Genomic DNA, 23,297 nt, shown 5'->3' with positions numbered 1-23,297 from the left:
TCATTTACAAATATATTCTCCCATACTGTGGGATTCTTTTTGTTCTGTTGATGGTGTCCTTTGCTGTACAGAAGCTTTTTAGTTTGATGTAGTCCCATGTGTTCATTTTTGCTTTTGTTTCCTTTGCTCGAGGAGATGCATTCAGGAAAAAATTCCTCATGTTTATATTCAGGAGATTTTTGCCTGTGTTGTCTTCTAAGAGTTTTATGGTTTCATGACTTACATTCAGGTCTTTGATCCATTTTGAGTTTACTTTTGTGTATGGGGTTAGACAGTGATCCAGTTTCATTCTCGTGCATGTAGCTGTCTAGTTTTGCCAACACCAGTTATTGAAGAGGTTGTCATTTCCCCATTGCATGTCCATGGTTCCTTTATCATATATTAATTGACCATATATGCTTGGGTTTATATCAGGGCTCTCTAGTCTGTTCCATTGGTCTGTGGGTCTGTTCTTGTGCCAGTACCAACTTGTCTTGATTACTGTGGCTTTGTAGTAGAGCTTGAAGTCAGGGAGCATAATCCCCCTAGCTTTATTCTTCCTTCTCAGGATTGCTTTAGCTATTCAGGGTCTTTTGTGGTTCCATATGAATTTTAGAACTATTTGCTCTAGTTTGTTGAAGAATGCTGTTGTATACTGATAGGGATTGCATTGAATCTGTAGATTGCTTTAGGCAGGATGGACATTTTGACAAATATTAATTCTTCCTATCCATGAGCACAGGATGTGTTTCCATTTATTGGTATCTTCTTTAATATATATCATGAGTGTCCTGTAGTTTTCAGGGTATAGGTCTTTCACTTCCTTGGTTAGGTTTATTCCTAGGTATTTTATTCTTTTTGATGCAATTGTGAATGGAATTGTTTTCCTGATTTCCCTTTCTGCTAGTTCATCATTAGTGTATAGGAATGCAACACATTTCTGTGTATTAATTTTGTATCCTGCAACTTTGCTGAATTCAGATATTAGATCTAGTAGTTTTAGAGTGAATTCTTTAGGGTTTTTTATGTACAATATCATGTCATCTGCAAACAGTGACAGTTTAACTTTTTCTTTACCAATCTGGATGCCTTTTATTTCTTTGTGTTGTCTGATTGCCATGGCTAGGACCTCCAGAACTATATTGAATAAAAGTGGAGAGAGTGGGCATCCGTGTCTTGTTCCCGATCTTAGGTGAAAAGCTTTCAGCTTCTCGCTGTTAAGTATGATGTTGGCTGTGGGTTTGTCATATATGGCCTTTATTATGCTGAGGAACTTGCCCTCTATACCCATTTTGTTGAGAGTTTCTATCATGAGTGATGTTGAATTTTGTTGAATGCTTTTTCGGCATCTGTGGAGATGATCATTTCTTTTTGTTGATGTTGTGGATGATGTTGATGGATTTTCTAATATTGTACCATCCTTGCATCCCTGGAATAAATCCTACTTGATCATGATGGATGATCTTTTGATGCATTTTTAAATTCGGTTTGCTAATATTTTGTTGAGTATTTTTGCATCTATGTTCATCAGGGTCAAAGCAATTTTACAAATAATTATAATAGAAGGCAGAACACCGGAGGAAGAAGAGGGTATATCCAACTGAGATGAAAATAAAGGAGATGCTATCTAAGATGAGATCTGAAGACAGAGTCCTCTTTCAACTGACTGCTGTTGCCGTGGAAAACACAAGCAATGACACGTGTAAGGATAGTATGGGGAACAGCACAAAAAGGCTGATTCAAGAGAGCATGCGTTTTCCAACTTGGCTGAAAGCATGGTAATTGTAAGGGAGTGGGGGAGCTAAGAATTGGAAAGATAGGCTAAAACCTTAAATGCCCATCTGAGAAGTTTGGGCTAACTATGTTAGGCAAGTGTGGTTCTTAGAGGTCTCTGAGCATTTTCAAAGTCTGAGAAAATCTGTACTGATATGATGATATGATGAGAACAACTCAACTGTAAGCAAACTACTTAAAAACATCTTTATAAATGCATGACTGAAGCAGTAAAATAGTAAGTGAAATCCTCAGAGACCTGACGTAGAAAGCAAGCATGACTCCAAATCAGTAAGAAAATTACTAAGTTGGCATCTGCTCTGAAGGCATCTGCCAATTCCTGATGGTCGAGGGCAAGGATCAGCAAGCTATCGCCCACGGGCCACATCTAGCTTGCCGCCAGTTTCTGTAAATAAAGTTTTATTGGAACACATACATTCATGTATGTATTGTCTATGCCTACTTTCATGCTACAATGACAGAGATGGGTCAGAGAGACCACGAAGCCTGCAAAGTCTCAAGTCTTTACTATCTGGCCCTTTATAGAAAAAGTTTGCTGATTCCTGGCCTTGCGTCTCAGGGAGCTGAGTTTGTGGGATACGGGTGGCAAAGCCAGGTACCTGCACAGAGTGGGGTGCCACAGGAAAGACTGAAAAAAGTCGGGACTTCAAAGGTGACGCCTTCAGTAGATGAATCAGGAAAAGTCCTAAAGAGGGAGATAGAGAGGATACTTTCTTGTTCATTTTGGGGCTACAATTAGATTTTGGTGCAACTTATATAGCTGTAATAATAAAAGTTCGGGAACTGAATGAGATGGCTAAGTTAGGAACAAATAAAGATAGCTTCAGAATTTGCCTACAGATAAGCATCCAAGGAACAGAAGAAGACTGAGGACTGAGGAGAGAGAGGTCCTGACAACGTAGTGTGACAGCGTAGTGTCACCGAGGCCAAAGAACAGAAAACTTCAAGAAACTGTTGTTAAGGGCAATGTCAAATGCATACCTTAGAGATAAGACACTTGCTGTTTTGGGTAGCTTATGCATACTAAAACCATCCATTTCCCTTTTCTCCTAGTCCACGCCCCAATTTTACTACAGGAAACTGCCACCTCCTCTACTTAATAGCTGATGTGCTCCAGATGGAGCTGATTCTACCCATGGTGCCAGGAGGCGCTCATGCTCAGGCCTGGCTCATCAACACTGCATTCCCTGTCCTTCAGTTTGCACGAGTGAGAAGCAGGCCTGGGGTTTGGGTTCAAACCTTTAAATCAGCTTTTTTTTTTTTAAATTATATGACTCCAAGGCTTGCTGGCAGGCATCTCAGCTCACAGGGTCATCATGCCACTGAGGCACCTCCAGATGAAGTCAATACAAAAGAGGACAAAGGTACAAGTGGAGAAAGTCTTGCTTTTGGATGCCCTCACTTGGGTCCCTGACTCAAGTGGTACATGCAGCTAGACACCCTTCGACTTTTCCATTACTGAACCGCTGAAGTCCTTTTCTTCTTCTTTTTTTTAATGAATTTAAGTTGGCTTTCCTGTCATTAATAAATGAAAAAAATCCTAATTGATAATAGGATAGATATTCCACATTCAATTTTGTATCCTACCTTTTCCACCAAACATGATAATGGAACAATTGGTAGTGGTTAAAAGTAAAGGAACTGCCTCGGTTTGAATCCACAGTTACTAGGCTTGTGACTTTGGGCTTATTGCCTCGCTTCAGTCATAAACGGGGCATAGTAACGTCACGCACCTCCCAGAGTTGCTGTACAAGTTAATGTAGGTGAAGCCCCAGAACAGTGTCCAGTTCTTAGTACATGCTAGAAGAGTGTCATTATTTCTAATTAAAAAAATTCCATAAACATGATTTTAGTAGCTGGATAGATATTCTGTATTTTATTTGGCTTTTGTCCTACTAACAGGCCGGTTTTTTGCTATTATGAATGACTGCATTGGACATGTTTGGTCATAAAACTTTCATTATTTATGATTATTTCCTTAGTTTAGAGTACTAGTGAAAATACTGGCTCAAAGAGTCTATTTGATTCGTGAAGCTGTTTAGGGAAGTAGAATCTACAGCCTTGCTCTGAAGACTTTTTTGCATTTTTAAATCAGTTGAGCTGTTTGCACTCACTTGGATCTTCTTTTCTATAGTTTAAGCTTCTATCTATGACCCAGAGAGTCAACCTTGGTGCCACATCATATAAGAGATAAGCGATAGTCTTTACTAGGATCATATACTCTAATTAATGAGACAGAGCAAATGCTTATAAAGTATTAAAGAGAATTTAAAATAGAAGTAATCAGAAACCTAAAAGGAGTGGAACTTTCTCTAAATTTTACTTCAAAAAAGTAGAGACCATCAGAAATATATATAGTAGCTGCTCAGTAAATATTTGTTGAATGAATGATGATTATGCTAGATGTCCTCAGGTGACCTCTGGTGCATCATCATACTATGCATATATAAGAGTAGATTTTATGTCTCTAAATCAATGAGAACTAAGTTTTTGTCACATTTCCCAAACAGCTTTTATTAATCACCACACCCTAAGGTTAATGTTTTCATCACGTGTGCTTTACAACAGAAGAAAGTAAGCATAGAAATGGTCACTTGTCTTACACAAATATGCCTTTTTATCGAAATAAACTGCCATCTTTAAAATACCACAATCATTAATTTAAGAAAAGTGTCACCTGGAACTTTAATTCCACAGTCTTGGATTGACTAAGGAAGAGATCAGAAACAACTCAAAAGGAAATTCTGGTAGCAAATGTATGGGCAAATTTAACACAGGTATTAAGCAACACCCATCTAACCTTTCTAAAAGATTTGGAGTTCTTATCCTCTCTCATAAAAGGTGTATCAAAATCCGATGCCCTAGCCAGACCAGAGCTAAGAAGGTAACTGAGCAACCCATTCCTCTCTAACACACAAATTTAAACATTTCACTGCCTACTTTAAACTTTTTAAATGTCTCCCCTATTTTTAGCAGAGTCTGAATTTCTTCATATGGCTTATACAGTCAAGTCAAATCTGGCCTCTGCTTAACCTCTCCAGCCTCATCTCTTACCTTGTCACTGACAGTCAACTTGACCTCCTCAAACACCACACCCTGAGCATTCGCTGTTTGCCTGCAACGAATACTCTCCCCCTTCATCTTCTCACAGCCGAGGCATCCTTCACTTCTCAGTATCCACCTCACTTGATCTAGGAAGGCTCTCCTGACACCCCCAGGTCTGAGCTGGTACCTCTCCTATCATCCCCATAGCACCCTGTGGGCCCCTGGTCACACCATTACAGTGCAACTTCTGTGTGCCGTCTATAATCTCCACTACTGGGGATTAGCCTAAATTCTCCAGGGGAAGCTCACTGCAGCGCACCAAGCATGAACTGGCACATAATAGGTTCAATGAGTATTTATTGATGAGTGAATGCATAAAGTCAGAAATCCTAAGAAGTGTCATTCATTCAGTCCTTACAACGCTGCTCTATCTAGTAACACAGGGTGTGTGTATCCTGCTGAGTTTGCATTTCAGAGAAAATACTAAAGCTGTCCATATTTAAAAGTTCTGTAGGGACTTTAAGATTATGTACAAACTAAATATTTTTTTCAAGGACACATGCCTATGGATATTTGTGAATATGGATTCACAAGTAAATGCTCATAGACATGGCTACTTGTTGCTTTTAGAGATGCTAAAATGATTCTCCTTGTCCCGACTAGCTTACCTTCCCAAGGATTCCTGCTGTCTGAAATTTCACTATGATAGAACCCTTTCTTTGGCTGAAAGTTTTATACACTTTTACATGGAAATACTGCTACTAAAGTAAGACATTTTATCGTAATCATTTATGCTTCTGGAATGTAATGAAACAACGTCCTGAACAAAATTATGTCATGTGTACTAGTAAGCAACAGAGAATTTTGGAATTTTGCAATGAAAGATATTCAGAAATCCCTCAGAGAATACGTAACAAGAAGAACAATAAGAATAACAATGATGATTTTAAAAACCAGCTAACATGGAACTCAGATTGGGGCCAGGCTGTGTTCTAAACACTTCACATGTACAATCTCATTCATCTGTCCAGTAACCCTATGGAGTAAGGAAGCACTGTTATCTCCCTCTTACGAGAGGTTGACTTACCTCAGTCACAGAACTGGTGTTACTGGAATTCAAACTCAAACCTTCTGCTTGCAGAACTTTGTTCTTCAATATTATGCCAGTTTTCTCATTCTTCTTTAACCCAGAATGCAAGAAAATATCTGTTACCAACAGACCAATGTATTTTACAACTGAATACAAAGACGCAAACATCTCAAAGTTTTAATATAACAATTTTGCTTTCCATATTTGTTGTGCATGCCTAACCATTTGCTTGTGTCTCTGTAAGCATACCCACCTGTGCTGGTGGCGACGAAGGAGAGAAATAGATTTCTGAAATTTCTTAATGAAGAATTTATATTAATAATTTAAATTTATTTATTTATTTATTTGGCAAGGGACTAGAGCACACCCTACTGGCCAGCTAATAAGAAATAGCACTTACTCGGGGGAAAAAAATGTAATGTTAAAATTTGAAGATAAAATTAGATTAATGTGTAAAAGAAACATGAAAAATTTGTCTTGTAATGTCTACATATTAAATTAATGTACCTATGGGCCACTAAAAATTTCTAATGGTTGTAAATTCTAGAAATGGGATAGAACTAGAAATACAATAGCCACCTACAGGATCAAATGTGGGTTAAGGTAGCATTAGGTAAATGAAAAGCATCTCCATCAAAAAAATACAAACAGCCTCCCTAAAACCCAAACCAAGAAAAATGTAGTTAGCCATGGCCCTGACTCTTAAAAAACAATAGATTGATAAATTAAACCAGCCTGCTCTGTCTTCTCACAAGCTGAGTATGCCACTTTATTTTTTTTCTTTTTGGGGGAAAAAGCTAGGAAGGAGGACGAGCAACCCTAATTACATAAGGGAAAACATGGAAGTTGTAAAGGAATCTCTGTCTGTGCAACCTTTCAAATGGCTACTGAAATTGAAAGTTCAGGGAGACTTGGACTGCGTTGTAGCACCCTTCATGGATGAATCTCAGCTCTTCCTGGCATGTATGTTTCCAAGCAATCCACAAAGTTTATTGCATATATAAACATTTATCTGTGCCCGGATGTTTCCAAAACAAAAAGTGGCGTGACTAAACATCAGAATGACCTTTAAGAAATGCAATTCTTCCATTGTTGTGTATTTTTATTGCACTCTTAACTATAAATTAGTAAAAAAGAAAGGAAGGCGCATAGTTACCTTGATACCATGAACAGAGAAACATACAGGCGCTAGGACTAAGAGAGTAATGCAGAAAATATCTCCTTTTAAAATAATCCTTTACAAAGTAGAAACACAAAAACATCTATAACCAAGAAGAATAAACACCAAGATGTGTATACTTTTTTGCAGGATTCCAATAATATCACAATATAAATTTGGAAGGGTTTTAAGGGCCCTGTGTGGCATATGTATGCTCACAAGTGACTTGTGTATTACTGGGAGAGGACAGAAAAGATCAAGATCTTTAGGAAGGCAGTGTCTGTGGTTCTAAGGTTTCCCAGCCAGAACCTCCCCTTGTCCCCACTCCAAGGACAGCTTCTTCTTACACTGAAAGGAAAAGTGCAGAGTGACAGTTTGGGTCAACATGATTTAAGTCTAACATTTTAGATATTATATTTAGGTGTTTTAATATTAAAGAACAATTAGCTAATATAAATTCCTTGGGAAGTGCCCTCAAAGTTAAACGGACTGTGAGAGACATAAAAAAAAAATTGTCTGACTTTAAATTTCTTATAGGAGACAATTTAAAACAAATTAGGTTCAGTCCAAAAGAATATTTTTTTTTCCCTAAACCTCTGGTCTAGGGTTCTAATCTTTTCAAGTCAAAGAACGATTACTTGATAAACACAATATAAGCTAATACAATTTTAAGCTGTTCAGCATTTTCCTTTTACTCTTCCCCCAATATTCTTGACAAATACTACTGACATAAATAGACTATTAGACAAAAGATTTCAGGGTGTAAGTCTTCTCGTGTAATCCATCCACAGCTAAGAGCGCCATATTATACGAATATAATTGTAAGCAAAATTCGGTGAGCAATCAGCTATAACTAGGTTTTCCCTCAAAATGAATAAATCAAGATGATCGTTTTCCCAGTTTAGGACAGATCAGAAGAAAAAAAATTGGACTAATGTATAACTCATGTGATTTTATGATTTTTGATAATTTACCAAAACATTAACATATCATACAGCTCACAACCACATCGTTGAGTATCCTGTTAATCTTCCTTCTCTAAAGAAGGGGTGTGTCGGATGGTTGCTCTGGTAATTATCACTGCTTAATGAATAGGGGAATGTAAAAAGCATGCCACTAAGGCCAAAGCACAAATTACGACTGTATTGTAGTGACTTGGAACAGCCTAACTAGTTTTCTTTTTGGATGGAACTCGATCTCAGCTAGGCTCTCATTCAGTAAATGCTGTACTGTGAGGTCTGAAAAGATGTTCTCTGGCAAGTTCTCAGGCTGATCCTATTTTTACACTGATAACAGCATATGGGTTAAGCCAGAAACATCAATGAAACCAAAATGGGGTGTGTTGGGGAGTGCAGAATATGAATAGAGTTTGTGTGAATCAAAAAGCCTACTTAATTTGTAAGTCAAGCAGTAATTAGTTGTGATTAAGTTCCGTCATTCCTAAAATAATACTAAATGAACAGCAATAAATAAGGTGAGTTAATAGAAAGATGGACTAACTGAATTGTTGGTAAGTAACACGGGCGTGAAAATGATCCCCGAGTCCCTGCAGGTCAGTCGTAGCCCATCAGAAGGGAGGGTAGAGTTCTCTGCTCAACATTTCTCTTGCAACTGAAAGAGGGCAAAGGGATACTTCAGAAATTTTTTGCGCTTAAGAACTTGAATTCGAAATTAGGCCTCTGAATTAAATTTAAAAGAATGTAAGTAATAGGGGAGAAAAGGCAAGCCATTTCATGGAGTGCAAAGTTAATAGTTAAACTGATAATGAGGTCGGAATCTCATTCCATATGTTAAACTACCCCAATTAGGTCGAGCTAAATGTGTAACAATTGGGAATTATTGCTGAACAGCAAAAATGGGGCTCTTGGAGACTAAAGAGGTCAGCGGGAGGTCCCTGGCCTCTTCTCAAGAGAGTACCACTCAGGGGATTTGTTCCAGTTAAAACTGGAGGGTTTCTGTCTGTTTGCTTTTTTTCTTACTTTAGTTACTCCTGGTTTGTTATCATGTGTATTATTTATTTTACGGTTAAACTATAAGCCTAGGTTGCATCACCGGCGCCGGAGAGACCTCCTCCCGCGGGCTGGCGGGTGTTCTGTCCTTGGGCATCAGCGGCTGCTCGATGCCAGGGGATGTTGAGGTCGGTGTGGATCCAACAGTAAACAGGAGACCGGGAACTCCTGGGACGCCGGGTGGGGTGGGTGCTCCCTTGGGAAGTCCGCCAGCGCCCTGCACCTGCGACTGCGCTGGTCTCGACGTTCAAACCCGTAGAGGAGAGGGGGCTGGGCTGACGCGCTCAGCTCCCCGCGGATGGTCCTCGGCCCTGGGCCTCGCGGTCCCCCGCTCCCCTCCCACGGGCGGCGGGCGCACAGCCCCACTGAGGCCAACCCCGCGGCGGCCGCACCGCCTTCTCCCGGGTCCTCGGCCCGTCCCCGCGGTCGGGGGCTGCACGCACAACGCTCCGCGGGGCTGGGCACGGTGGGAAACTCCGCGCGGGACGGCACCACCTCTGGTTCAGGCAGGCACTGCTGCCGAGGCCGGGCTGCCCGCAAACTTCCGAGGAAAATCAGTGTTCGGGCTGCCGGGCCCCGCTGCCGCAGCGGGCGTCCAGAGGAGGGGAGGCACGGCCGCGGCCGCGGCAGCACCGCTCTCAGGAGACAAAGGCGGCGGCCCCGCAGGCCCGCGCGGCGCCGGTGGACCCCACGCGAGCGCCGCGGGCGCCGCGTCGCCCCTTTAAGCGGTTCGCTGCCGGGATTGGCTGCGCGGGGTGGAGGGCGGTAAGAGGCGACGTCACGGTCACGCCCACCCGCTATATAGTAAGGCGGCGATCGTCTCGCCGCCGGCGGCCGAGTGCGAACGGGGACTGCGATTTGGGTGTGAGCGGCGAGGCGCCTGCGCGGTGTCCGGGCCCCTGAGCCGCGGCGCTGAGCCAGCCGGGACGGACATGCGCGGGAGGGCGCCGTGGGGCAGCCGCGGCTCCGCGGGGTAAGGGGCCTGCGGGATGGGGGGAGGGCGCCGCTCCGCGCCCTGCTGCCAGGGGCTCCTGGCGCAGGGCGGGCCCAGGGCCCAAGAGGGTCGCCGCGATGCGGCGTCTCCCGGAACGGAGGGGTGGAGGGAGGGCCCGGCTGCGCCCGCGGGCGGCGGCCTCGGCTCCCCACGGCGGGCTGCACGCCCCGGGCTACGGTGTGTCCCCCACCCGCCGCGAGCGGGTGCGGTCCGGAGCCGCAGTCCCTCCGCCCGGCGCCTGACCGCGGTCGGTAATTCAGCCGCGCAGCCCGAGCCTTCCGGCTCTGTCCCCTCCTAGAAACGTGGTTCCCAGCGCCGAACGCCCGAAGTGTTGCTTTAGGAGCAGCCGAGCTGCAGGATGCTGTATTCAAAACGTGAACGCTTCTGGGGTATTTCTCGTGTGTATGTATGTGTGTGCCTATCATAGTCTCGGACAAATTAGATGACTTCCTTAGTATGATTGGTGCTGTATTGGTGCTTGCTAAGTCTTTATTAGGATTTCGTCATTGCCAGAAAGAAACCAGTCTCCTACCTGATAAAAAATATGAATAGATTGTTAGTCATAAACTTACGTGCAGTCAGAATAGAGACTGCAGCTTTAAAAGAGATGTGTTGGTGACTTCAGGTACACCTGCAACACAGGTAGGGCAGGACTGGTTTCTAGGCAACTGTCAGAGGTGAAGAAAGGTGAGGTTAAAATGCCTTTTTTGCCCCTTTTGGAGAACAAGTATTCTGCAAGGTTTTAAGCTTTAAGTCTGTAAGAATGCAGTGGGTATGGTTTCTTGTTCGTATGCTGGCTATGATTGGTTATTTTGGTTACCAGAATGTTATCAGGCAAGGTAGTGGCTGACATCTTTTCCAGTTATTAGCAAATTTGAAGAGAAATACAGATAGGTTTTAGCATGGACTTCAGGCACTGTGTTTTTGGCTTTATGTTCCAGTAGATAGTCACTAATAGGTGATAGAAGTCTCAGACTAACAATTTATAGCCTAACACATATATTAGATTGTAAACTCCTTAAGGGCAGGAACTCTCTGCCTTGTACACAGCTTCTATCTTAGGCAGCCTTCCACATAGTTGATGGATGATAAATAATTGCATGAAAGCATATTTTATGTTTTAAAGCTCAGCAGGATTGGACCAGTCACTGATTAGGGCTGGAAAGCAAATCTGTGTTTTTATGACTGTTACGAAATGTCTGAATTATTCATATTTTTGACAGGTAAAATTACTGATGGTAGTGGATTGTTTTTCCTACTTTAAGTTCACAATAGATACTGGTCACTCTTTCTGTGGGGTTTAATTATACTGCAGAATTGAGTTTTTGTGTGGAAACAACTCTTTCACTGCTGCTTCTCAGAAGTATAACCAGATAATACTTCCTTTCTGCTAATACTAATGGTAGCTCTTAAAAGCAAGTTGCCTAAATTACAGGTACAATCTAACATGCTGAAACTGACCTGAATGTCTACATACCCTCAGGTTGCTTTAGGAAGGTGAGCAGAGGGAAAGGTGGTGCCAAGGGTGATTCCAGGAATTTGAATGTCATGGGCTCCTTCTACCAGAGAAACAACTCTGCACTTCATCTAAATAAATTTGGATTGGTACCTCATCATCGGGATTCCTTTAGCATCCTTAGGTGCTGGTTTCTGGCTGTGCTTTATAAAAGCTAATGAATAACTCATTAAATAAATAAAAATCCAGCTGTGGTATTCTGGTATTATTTACACAGAATAAACACAAGCTTCATAAAGATAAAGCTGGTGAGTTTCAGGTTTCTGAATATAAATTACTAGCTTAATAGAGAAATTCCTTTGAAGGTATTCTGCAATTTGGAGTCATTATTGATATTTTAATCCAATGCCCTATGCCATAAAATTCTGCAGTATTACTAAAAGTCTCATCTTCCAGGCCTCAGTATTTTTTAAAAATATGGAGCTCTGGCTACATGAATTAATCCTTTTCAACTCCAGAGTGCCATGATACGAGAGAACATTACAGTTTAATAGAGGAAACAGTGGGAAGGTGAGGGTTAGAAGACATTGTCCAAAAACTTTTATCCAAGACACCCAGAACATGGGACCCAACTAGTTATAGGTCATTTGTTTTTTAATGCCCTTCCCTCTGTGGGGAAAGCTCTTCTGTCTCTTTCTCTGGCTGCCTCTTTTCCTCCTCTAGATTCCAATTTAAAAAGTCACCTTAAAGAGGCCTTCTCCAGCCACCTGTGTAAATATGTTCTCCTGCCTCCCTGGCCCCTTACTGTTCCCTGCTCGCTTCCTGGGGAGTTACCATGGTCTGACATTGCTCGCTTGCATATCGCCTCCCCCCCGACCAGATGAGGCTTCATCAGGCAGCAGCTGTGTTTCTCTCACAAGCATAGTCTGTAGTCTAAACAGCATTCGATAACTATTTGCGAAAATAGTTAATCCTCGCCCTCTGAGAATTTGTGAGCTAAGTGCTAGGAGTACCTATTTTCATCTCTGTAATTGACCACCGCTTGGGTCTTGAGCTTTTCACCTCACTATCCTTTGCATCTCCCCATTTATAAGCAAGAATTTTAGGATGAGAAATGATGTTGTTGCCTGAAGTGAAGACACGGTAGAAGGGGGAGGCAGTGAAGTGTAGCAGGGAAGGTGCTGGCGTCGGGGGGCACGAGGGCTGTGATGCCTCTGCTGCTGGGAAGGTGGTTGGCCTCACTTCCTCATCTGCAAATGGAGACTGATCCCTGCCTCCTCTCACAGGGATGTTGTGGGATCAAGTGAGACAATGGGTTAGAAAGTGCTTTGTAATGTGTGGAGTGCTTTACCAGTACAAGGTATTATGTTGTTAGATTCCAGACTTTATAATAGAGACGGATTACAATACCACCATTGGGATCCTTGCTGCAAGAGTAGTAAAAGGCCCACCAGGCCTTTACTTTAAAAAAAAGCTTTTTATGGATTGAGACAGCCATGTGTGATCCCAAATACCAAGTTGTACTGGGTATGTGATGGTGGGGCATCGATGTATGGTTAAAGATAGAGGGTTTCAAAAGAAACGTTGGAAGCGCTCGTGCAATATAAAATTCATACCTTGACCCACCCTTTTTAGATGATACATAGATCAAATCTGCACCTAAAAGCTTTTATAGGAGAATTTCAGGCAGTTGAAGTAAAACAGGAAATTTCATAGGCTAAGTTACCCAAGAAAAACTGTTACCAAGCAGCAAATCCCCAGAAAAATCTGTCTGAGCCACCCTTAAAACCTGAGCATTGCAGTAGGTCAGATCCTACCCTGGCTGAAGACCGAAGAGCAGTGTGGTGTGGCGGCGAGCGCCCGGCTCAGTCTGGGCTCCACCACCTACAAGGTGGGACCTCAGCCAGGCTACTCCCAGTACTGCCCAGTCCTCCTCTCTCAGTGAGGGTAATAATAGTAACCCACCTCGGGGTTGTTGAGGATTAAGTAAATTAATACAATAGAACAATTCTAACAATAGAACAATGCCTGTCACATAAAGTGCCCTAGGAATTAGTTATTATTATTAGTTTATGTTCATTGGAACATACCCATTGGGTGACTTAAAGGCTCATTAAGTAAATTGGAAGTTTTAAAGACTTGCTTCCCATCATTAGACTATATTGCTTGTCACTAAGATTAGAATATTAGAAATCCATTATGGACACGTCTGAAAGGAGTGGTATGTTTCCATCCAGGGGTGTGTGTGTGTGTCGCTGCTGGCCGTGGTTCTCCGTGGGAAGAGGACAGGGCAGAGCGCGTCCCTGCTGCAGCGCGGCTCTGCTGTCACACTGAAGTTGCGTAGGAGAGTGAGTGAATCAAAAGGCTGTTGATGACCGTGGCGGATGAACGAACAGGTTTTTTGTTAGCTTGCCATTTCTGAAAATCCTTAGTTTGAAAACTTTGGGCATTTTTCAAGAAATCATGTCACCTGGCTTTGATTCTGACAGTCTGAAGACAAATTATATTTTCCTTGTTGCCTCTGTTTGTAGCACCTACAAATGGGCCATTGGGTGCTGGGCACTGAGAAGAGGCCACGAGGATGGCACTGCGAGGGGACAAAGTGCCCGTCTGCACCGCGTCACACTGCATCTCCGTCGTCACTGAAACCGTCAGGTGTAGCTTGAAGTCTTGCTGGAGCGCTTAGTTACGTTATATTACCGGAATATTAAAATATTTTTCAGCCATCTGTGCTTGCACCGCGGAGGTTATTCGTGCTCCCTGTGGCAGCAGGACACCGTGAGGGAGTTTCCCTAACTTGCCTCCCCCTCCCGCCCTTCCCCCAAATCAGAGCCGTTAAAATGAAATCCGAGAAAGGCCCTGAATCAGGGCCTTTGATTTGGAAGAGCCTTGTGCTTTCAGTAAGTAAACTCAGGTGAGGCGGCCCTGTAACTATCAGATTGAACGGTAACTAGCACTGTTTAACTTACGGTAGATGAATATTAAATCAGGACGTTTTCTCATTAATAGACGTTAAAATTCTATAAAGCAGCTAAACTGAATGTTCAGTGTGTCAAATCGCTTGGCTCCTAGTGCTTTAGACACTAATCACAATAAAAATGTGGAGGTTTTTTTTTTTTTTTCATTTTCCCAAAGGTGATTATTTTAGATACTTTCAAAATGAAGGTGAGCAAGCAGGTGTTGGTGGACTTACAGAGGCTCTAAAATCATGGAATTTGGTGTGTTCCTAAGTCAGTTTCTTTTACAAACTGGCTCTAAATACGGTTACCTTGTATCTCCCTGGGTATGGAAATGGTTATATAGGTAATTGTTAACTCCAGCTGAAAAGACCATCTATCACCCTGAATAAACAGAAATCAGGTTCTAAAACCAGATTGAAAGAAGGAAATTACATCACACTTTTAAATAAGGAAGCGCTGGGCAGAACTGGATGAGCTGTATGACAAAAATGTGCCCCTCCTCCTCCTGGTGTGGACGGCCTCTGAGATTTGTTAATGGGATCTGGTGGCGAGGCAAGCGCTCCTAGGTCACTGTCTGAAGGTAGTCTGGTTAAAAAAGAGTTCCAGAGATACTGTCCTCAAGCTAAAGGCAGGTGATCTCACCTTAATAAAGAACGTGCACTGTGCTTTTTGGGATAGCTTGTTTTGTTTTAAGGGAAGTGACCTGAAATCTAACAGCAAAAATACAGTAGATGCATTACAGTCCAGAAGGAATAGTGTGTAAGAGAAGGTGAACTCTGCTGTTTTCAGAAAGCACTGCCTTCATGAAGCAAATGTACAGTAACAGAAACCAATTTTAAGAGAGTTACATCATTAGCCATTTAAGTGAAGAATTTTTACCCAGTCTGCAAACTGTCCACTTTGGATTTTGGAAAGGAAGTTAATGAAAATTCCTTGCCTGCTACATACCCTAAACCTGTCACATTATTACTAGGAGATATCAGCATGTTAAGTTTATCCTTTACAGATCTTTGCTATTTCCCTTAGTTCTTCATTTATTTACAGTATACATGCATCTTTCATGGAATTATTTTTCAAAAACTGAGATGAATATTTCCTCAATTTCATAATTTTCTCATTTCCTATTAGAAAAGAATGATGCCAGGATCCCTACGGGGGAAAGAAGTCTGTTGTAGATTTCGAGGATGGGAGTGGAACTGGGGCACAACACAAAATGACCAAAACAGAGACGCTGCTCTGGCTTTTCAGCAGAAGCAGGGTCAGGGAGAAGGTGGTGTGAGAGATGGCCCTCCTGGAAAAGTGGAGTTCTGAGACTTGGAGAAAAGAGAAGCAATAGCTTGAAAAAGGTGGACAGGGGGCCTTGTTGTGGAGGCTTTGATGTCGGACGAGGAGCTTCTCTGTTGAGAAGCCCTTGAAGGTCTGTGAGCAGTGGAAGATGTCACTTCGAGCTGCAGCTTGGGCATACCGATCTGCTCCTGGTGTGTAGGATGGGTTGGGTATTTTCAGACCCCAGGCAGACCGGTGCCAGTGAACGGAAGAAAGGAATATTTGAGACAGTGGAGAAGTAGGGCTATGGAACTTGTGATGGAACCTCCGTCTGCAGCTCAGGTTAAAAACAGTGCCTTTAGGAGAAGTGTGATCCTCTTAGGCCCTGAACTGGTTTGGGAAGGGGGTGGGGCATGAAGGACTGGAGCAGCTTGGCTTGTAGAGCCCCAGATGCCAGAGGACCATCCAAGTAGAAGACTAATCACCACACAATAGGAAACGCAGAGTGGAAGCCGGAGCCGGAGCTGGAGTCCCGATTCAGGGGCCGTCCTCTCCGTGGTGGTGAAGCTACAGAGGTGGCTCAGAACTCCAGCAGGCGCGCGTAAGGAAGGACCATAAAAGGGCAGCCTCGGGAAACGTGGTTTTAGGGTTTTTTTTTTCTTGAATTAAAAAATCAAGGGATGTTAACAGGAAAAAATTCACATCTGGGATTGATATTTAGCTGCACTTGTAACACTAAAACAACTAAAAGATAAATTCATGAATTTTAGAAAGTTATACCCAAGGTCATTTCTATCCTGGTCTCTCATGCTGCCTGGATTAACAGTAGCTTTTGTATTTTTGGAATGCCATCTTATAGACAACTGATTTTCCTGTACAGGCACATTGTTTTGCAGCTGTTTTCCTAATGAGTTGTAAAGCAGAGCTAGTTTTAGAGGTACAAGGAAACAGAACTTGAAACACAGCAGCACTGGTTAAATTTCACTTGAGCAGTGTTTTTTTTTTTTTTTTTAGCTGTAGTTGACCACATTGATTTTTCCCAAGGCGTGTATACACTGTGCGCTCCCAGAGCTTTGGGAGAGGCGTGAAAGAATCCCAGGTGGCTTCACACCCTCGGTTTACAGTCCGAGGGACACAGTCGAAAAAATCTGCTTCCAAACCTGTGGCAGGTCGCTCTCCGGAGTCTCCAGTTTGAAGTTATTTTCCAAAAGAAGAGAACATGCAATTATGTTGTCCCCCTCACTTCTCCCAGGCAAGCGAGTAGAAAGCTCGCACAGTTTCATAACATGGCCCATTCACAATTACCCATTGAAATTTAGAGGCAGGTCACCTTCTATGAATACACAAAGACACTATTGTGGTCAGAAGTGAGCTGGCTTAGTGAACACAATTCTTTTTATACTAAAAAAATTTTTTTCTTAAGAAAGCTAACAAGTAGGTGATGGAAACAATGAATAAAAAACAACTTTTTCTAGAACTTATAATTTGAAGGGGCCATTGAAATGTAAGTTTAGAATTCCAAGGCAATTTCAGCAGAGGCGATAGTTGCACAATGGGGCTGTTGGGAGCTAAGATTTAGATGGCATTAGGAGGCTGACACACAGTAATTATAGTAGTACTTGCTGGCCTGCAGACAGGTGGGGGCTGGGCCTCTGAGTCCCCCGCAGCATTTTCCTGTAATCTGGGTGAGCGATCTTCAAACTGTGTGCTTTCAAACTACTTAAATACCATATTCTCCTTCCTATCTGGCCTTTCATTTTTATATTACACAGATACTTTCCCTATAGTCTTGCCGGTGCTTGTAGAATACTCAGGAAGGCTGCCATGTACCACGGGCTAAATGTACGGACATAGAGCCTGGCAATGCTTCCTAAAGGTTGGTTTTTAAAATTTTTGTTACAGCTTTACTTGATTCAGGTAAAGTGAAAACACATTTGCTTTATTTCAATAATCTAAAAACCAATCCTCAAAAAAAAAAAACCCTCCTAATATCTTAGATTTCTTTAAAAAAATGGGTTTTTTCCTCTTCAAATCACATATCTGTGAGAGACTGATTAAAGAAAAGTGATGCTTGGCTATTTGAAATAATATTTTTAAATCTATTTAAATCCCTGCCTACTTCATCAAAACAGCCGACTTAGGAGAGTGAAAAGCTGAGAATCGGTAACTGGCACCCATCTTCCTTCCTTTGTCATTACTGAGACATTACTATCTCCATTTCTTCTCACGTGAAAAAAAAGTAATAAACTTTGCAGAGTATTTTGGATATTTAGCTAAAAGCCCTACACCTTATACACTGTGTAATTCAGTTGGTATTGATGAGGATAATCAGATGGTATTATGTGATGTTCAGCAAACGTTCACTTCCAGAGCACCTGCTGAAGCCCCACTAGCGCTGATCAAGGATTGAGACATAGCCCCTCTCCTGAGCTCAGTCTAGCAGGATGTGACAAATTTGTCTGTAAAAAAATAAAGATAGAAAACTGTGTGGCCTCACCCACCCCAACACTCGTTTCACTCATCTTGGTGACATCCCCAGTCCTGGGCACAGCACCCAGCTCTTGGTAGGTGCGCAGATATTTGGTGAGAGAATGAGAAAGCCTTATAAAATGTCTGTACACATCCCAAAGGGGGTCAGTGTTACAGTGAGAGTTGGTAAATCCTATCCTAGTATCTAAAAAAAAAAAAAAACCCACTTGCAAACATAAATGAAGACAGAGCAGAGATCAGTGCTAATAACACCTCTGTAGTGAATAAAAGTAAAATTAAAAAGGCTGTGGGTCAGGGGATTCCAGGCATTAACATCCAGGGCGCCGGGGCTTCCAAAAGTTGAACTACTAGATAAAGAAAACTTCTGATTTAGCCTCTAATCCTTGCCTTGCAGCCGGGCACTTCTGGGGGAGAATGTAAGGAATTCACCTTTCAGTTTGTCTTTCAAAGGGAGGAAGATGCTGTCCCAGGCCTCCTCTGAAACTAGTAATCTTGCGGAGCTTGGATATTTGTAGGATAATGGAAATTAGTATCTTCATATGTAACTATTTCTTTATTCTTGAACAAGTATTAACTGGAGAATTTGTCTTCCCATGGCTAGCCCTGCAATACAGGATCCAAACAAATTGGATTTATTTTTTGCAGGGTAATCAGGTACCAGCCATAGAATCTCTTATTTGATAGAAGCACTGGGTTTTAGTGAATATTCTGCAGTATTGAATACAATTTCTGAAATTGCCTTTTTTAGCTTGGGGAAAAGTGTCCCGTACAACCACACACTGGAAGGTCAGTTTAACAGGAGGGCAGAGCAATGTTTGTGCACTTGGGCAAGTGAGTGTGATTTGTTGTGCGACTGTCGGGCTCTGCAAGGGGGTGGTCTGCTTTTGCTGGTGATAGACTATTTCTCACCTGGCAGGAAAACATTCCAAATCTTGGATTAGTATTTACCAAAAAAATATTTTTAATGTCTACCCTTACATACCCTCCCGAGAAGTAAGAATTAGTTAATATAAAACCATCAGAATTAAGTGAATGTCTATAACTATTTTTTTCTGTTCCGCATCCCCCTCACATTCTCCAGTACCAGATATTTGTGGGTATTTCTGAATTATTTCCTTTATTCGCTTATTCCTCCTTATCCCCTCTAGGGAGTGAGAGCTGCTGGTTGGCTACAGATCCCTTAGCCTCACGCGTTTGGAGACATCCCAGAATAAGGCACAATGTCAACAGCCGGAGTTGCTGCTCAGGAGATGAGAGTCCCCTTGAAAACCACATTTCTGCATGATGGCCAGGCCGTGGGGAATATGAAGGCCTGCTGGGGCAGTCGCCGTGAGTTTGAGAAGTGAGTACAGCACGTGATGCCACTGTAGTCCAGAAATTGGTGATAGTAAAGTGAGATAGAGAACATGATTGCTGCTTGATTGTGATCAAAGATGTCTTTCCTTTCCTTTCAGTAACTTTTTAAATATTGACCCAATAACCATGGCGTACAGTCTCAACTCTACCACTCAGGAGCACCTCACATCTATTGGTATGTGTTCTGAAAATCTCAGTGAACTTAGCACAAAAGAGGAAGTTAGCCTGGTGTAAGAGCCTGTCTTCCAGCGTTATTTTTTAAATGAGGAAACGACCTCAACTATTTCCAACAACAGTCTGACCCCTAGTGGCAACAGATTCCGCAGATGACCTTGGTCTCAGTGGATTGTACCTTACTGCCTCTATCCCTGGTTTCTAGCTAGGTCTGTTTGTGGAAGTGTGAGCTTTTTAAAGCCAGAATTAAATTTGAATCCCAGCGATGATACAGACTTAACTTCCAGAAACCTTGGACAAGATCTCTCATCTTTCTTGGTAGTATGGATACATGTTTGAAAGTGATCGAGTAGTATAAATGTTAAAAACTTAGGAAAGTGTGAAAAGTATGTGATAATAGTACTTTTAGGGTGAACATTATGTGCCTTAGATTTTTATCAAAAGCTCCTTATCACACTGAGCTGCTTATCCGTTCCCTCCCGATATTAGGACAGAGCTAACAGAGGACTTTGTCTTATCTGTCTTATGCCCTGTGTTCCTTGTATTGTCACATCTCTTAAATGGCTAGGCTGGGGTAGAATGGTATTCATGTAAATTATATGCTGCAAATTTTGCACACGTCACACAACCTGCCCTGAGATGTGTGGGTGTGCACCATGCACATGTCCAAGGGAGATAGAAGAGATAATCTGTTCTTTGAACCAGATCATGTGCGTTAACAATCTTCTGGGGTCTGATTCTGCCTGTGGCGGTTGCATGTTCTCAGGGCCACTGCAGTCAGGCATCTCACCGGTAGTTTAGACAGAAGCTGTAGGAGCTCGGGGAGCCGGGCCTGCCTCCTGGGTGGGGAGGGCGCAGCCGCTCTTTTACCGACCTCTGGTTCCTTCTAGGGCGTGCTCCGAAGTCTGTTCTGGTGAATGATGACCTCTTTGCAGAGAGTGGTACCCCTCCAAAGTCCAGCTTGCCCCCTCTTATTATTCCCCCAAGTGAAAACTTGGCACATGAAGAGGATCAAGTTGTGTGTGGTTTTAAGAAACTCTCGGTAAATGGTGTTTGCGCTTCTACTCCTCCACTCACACCCATAAAGACCTCACCTCCCCTCTTCCCCGGCACAGCTGCCTGTGAGCGGGGTTCACGGCCCCTTCCACCACTGCCCATCTCCGAAGACCTCTGCCTGGACGAGACAGACTGTGAGGTAGAATTCCTAACTAGCTCAGATACAGACTTCCTTTTAGAAGACTGTACACTTTCTGACTTCAAATACGATATTCCTGGCAGGCGAAGCTTCCGAGGGTGCGGACAGATCAACTATGCATATTTTGATACCCCAGCAGTTTCTGCGGCAGACCTCAACCAGGCAACTGACCTAAATGGAGGCGTGCAGAATTCAGACCCTCCTCCGCCTCAGACCCACCGACGACTGAGAAGGTCCCACTCGGGGCCAGCTGGGTCCTTTAACAAGCCAGCCATAAAGATATCCAGCTACATACACAGAGCTTCTCCAAACTCCGATGAAGACAAACCTGAGGTGCCCCCCAGGGTTCCCATACCTCCCAGGCCAGTGAAGCCAGATTATAGAAGGTGGTCAGCAGAAGTTACTTCTAGCACCTACAGTGATGAAGACAGGCCTCCCAAAGTACCACCGAGAGAACCTTTATCCCGGAGTAACTCCCGCACACCGAGTCCTAAAAGCCTGCCATCTTACCTCAACGGGGTCATGCCCCCAACCCAGAGCTTTGCCCCAGACCCCAAGTATGTCAGCAGCAAAGCTCTGCAGAGACAGAACAGCGAGGGGTCTGCCAATAAGGTTCCTTGCATTCTGCCCATTATTGAAAACGGGAAGAAGGTTAGTTCAACACATTATTACTTACTACCTGAGAGACCACCATACCTGGACAAATACGAAAAGTTCTTTAGGGAAGCAGAGGAAACAAACACCAGCACCCAGGTTCAGCCATTACCTGCCGACGGCAGTATAGTTCCAGCCGCAGAAAAGCTGGACTCAAAAACAAAAGTGGACCTAGGTGGCCACGTGAAGCGCAAACATCTGTTGTATGTGGATTCTCCATAGACTTTGCGTTCATGGTCCAGCGGTGGTTCCGTGGAGGAAATGGCTTCTGCTTTGCCTAAGCGTCACAGGAAAATGTTTCAGATTACGGAGTAAAATAGTTTAACTCTCTGTCTTAAAGGAAAAGGTTTAGCACAGTCATGAGGTGCTGTGCAGAGGAGCCCTGATTGTGTGTGTGAGAAGTCTACTCAAGTCTCTAATTTAAAGATGTGATGGTGGGAGGGATGGATGGGGAAACCTTTATGTACACATACGTTGTATACCTATATATACTCATGGTATAACCCTAGACTGTAGTTGCAGGTTAACCAATTAGTTACTATCTTAGAGTAATATATATTCAGAATTATAAAAACTCAAGCTGGAGAATGACTCCTGATAGACTGAAAATTGAGCAAATGGAAGAAAATACAGTATTGTTTAGATCAGAATCATAAAAAGGAAATATTTTTGCTTAGTAAGTCTGAAGATTTATGGCTCTAAGGCCAGTTATATTTTGTTTCATTTATTTTTGCGAGCAGTGTTCCATGGAGGGCAGGGTGCACATTCTTACCATGACTCTATCTACCAAGTGTAAAAATGGTCCTGAGACCCAAATGCTTGCAGGTTTCACTTTGTTTTGTTGAGGGGAGTCAGAGCAGTTTCTTCAGCAACCATATTTTCACCTGTACAATGTCCCATCTTGACAAATGAGATGATAATAGAATTAGTTAAGTACTTTTTCCTTATAATTCCTGCTTTGTTCCAGCCACTGAAATGGCCCATTGTAGCATGTGCCTCACAGAAGCAGCAGGACACAGGAGGCTCATGGGGGAAGCACCCTGTTCGCGGTGCTGAGGATGCCAGTTCAAGCAATGATGAAACAGCTATGTGATGGAGCAATATTGTGTGGGGATGTGTGTTGTGGTTTTCCGTTTGTTTTTTTTAGACTGTATTAATAAACAAATACAACACAAGCTGGCCTTGTGTTGCTGGTTCCTATTCAGTATTTCTTGGGGATTGTTTGCTTTTTAAGTAAAACACTTCTGACCAATAGCACAGCATGTCTTAACTTCAGAGGTCACGTCAGCATCTTCCTGCTCCTCAGACCCTCACGGGCGGCTGCTTCAGAGACTCAGTGAGACACGTAGCTTGTGTTCATCTCTTCACATGCTTCAATGTACTTGTCTTGTACAGATAAGCACAAACGAGAAGGTGCTCGCTAACAGAGGAACATTACTACAATGTTCTCTTAACAGTTAAACAGGCTGTTTACAGTTTAAACTGCTGAAAGATATTTGAGCTATTTAAAGCTTGTATTTTAGTATGAACTAAATGAAGGTAAAACATGCTTTAGAAAAATGCACTGATTTTCTGCATTATATGTACAGTATTGGACAAAGGATTTTATTCATTTTTGTTGCATTATTTTGAATATTGTCTTTTCATTTTAATAAAGTTATAATACTTATTTATGA

At 42.7% G+C, this 23,297-nt stretch overlaps 2 protein-coding genes across 5 annotated transcripts in view; one reads left to right on the top strand and one right to left on the bottom strand.

Moving 5' to 3' along the window:
- The window catches only part of LOC140849247 (uncharacterized), a 17,015-nt gene extending 6,520 nt beyond the window's left edge, over positions 1-10,495 (bottom strand). Inside the window, exons 1-2 of the mRNA XM_073236224.1 lie at positions 9,120-10,495; positions 5,906-5,998 (exon numbers count right to left, since the gene is read on the bottom strand). Coding sequence (XP_073092325.1) covers positions 9,173-10,495 — 1,323 coding nt within the window. The 3' untranslated portion in view covers positions 5,906-5,998; positions 9,120-9,172. The remainder of the gene's footprint in view (positions 1-5,905; positions 5,999-9,119) is intronic.
- ERRFI1 (ERBB receptor feedback inhibitor 1) lies at positions 9,910-23,297 on the top strand. Of its 4 annotated transcripts, none has more exons than XM_073233136.1 (6): positions 9,917-10,049; positions 13,764-13,874; positions 14,058-14,211; positions 19,391-19,584; positions 19,697-19,773; positions 20,663-23,297. In XM_073233136.1, the coding sequence occupies exons 4-6, from the start codon at positions 19,463-19,465 to the stop codon at positions 21,841-21,843; spliced, it is 1,380 nt and encodes a 459-aa protein (XP_073089237.1). In that variant the 5' UTR covers positions 9,917-10,049; positions 13,764-13,874; positions 14,058-14,211; positions 19,391-19,462; the 3' UTR covers positions 21,844-23,297. The 4 variants fall into 4 exon arrangements, with proteins under 4 accessions (XP_073089236.1, XP_036855747.2, XP_073089237.1 ...); XM_073233134.1 differs by having other exon boundaries at positions 13,764-13,922; XM_073233135.1 differs by lacking the exon at positions 13,764-13,874 and having other exon boundaries at positions 9,910-10,049.

This window comes from Manis javanica, chromosome 4 (assembly GCF_040802235.1).
Source record: "Manis javanica isolate MJ-LG chromosome 4, MJ_LKY, whole genome shotgun sequence".
NCBI lineage: Eukaryota > Metazoa > Chordata > Mammalia > Pholidota > Manidae > Manis > Manis javanica.
The sequence above is the reverse complement of the archived record's forward strand: the minus strand, read 5'-3'. Positions and strand labels throughout refer to the sequence as shown.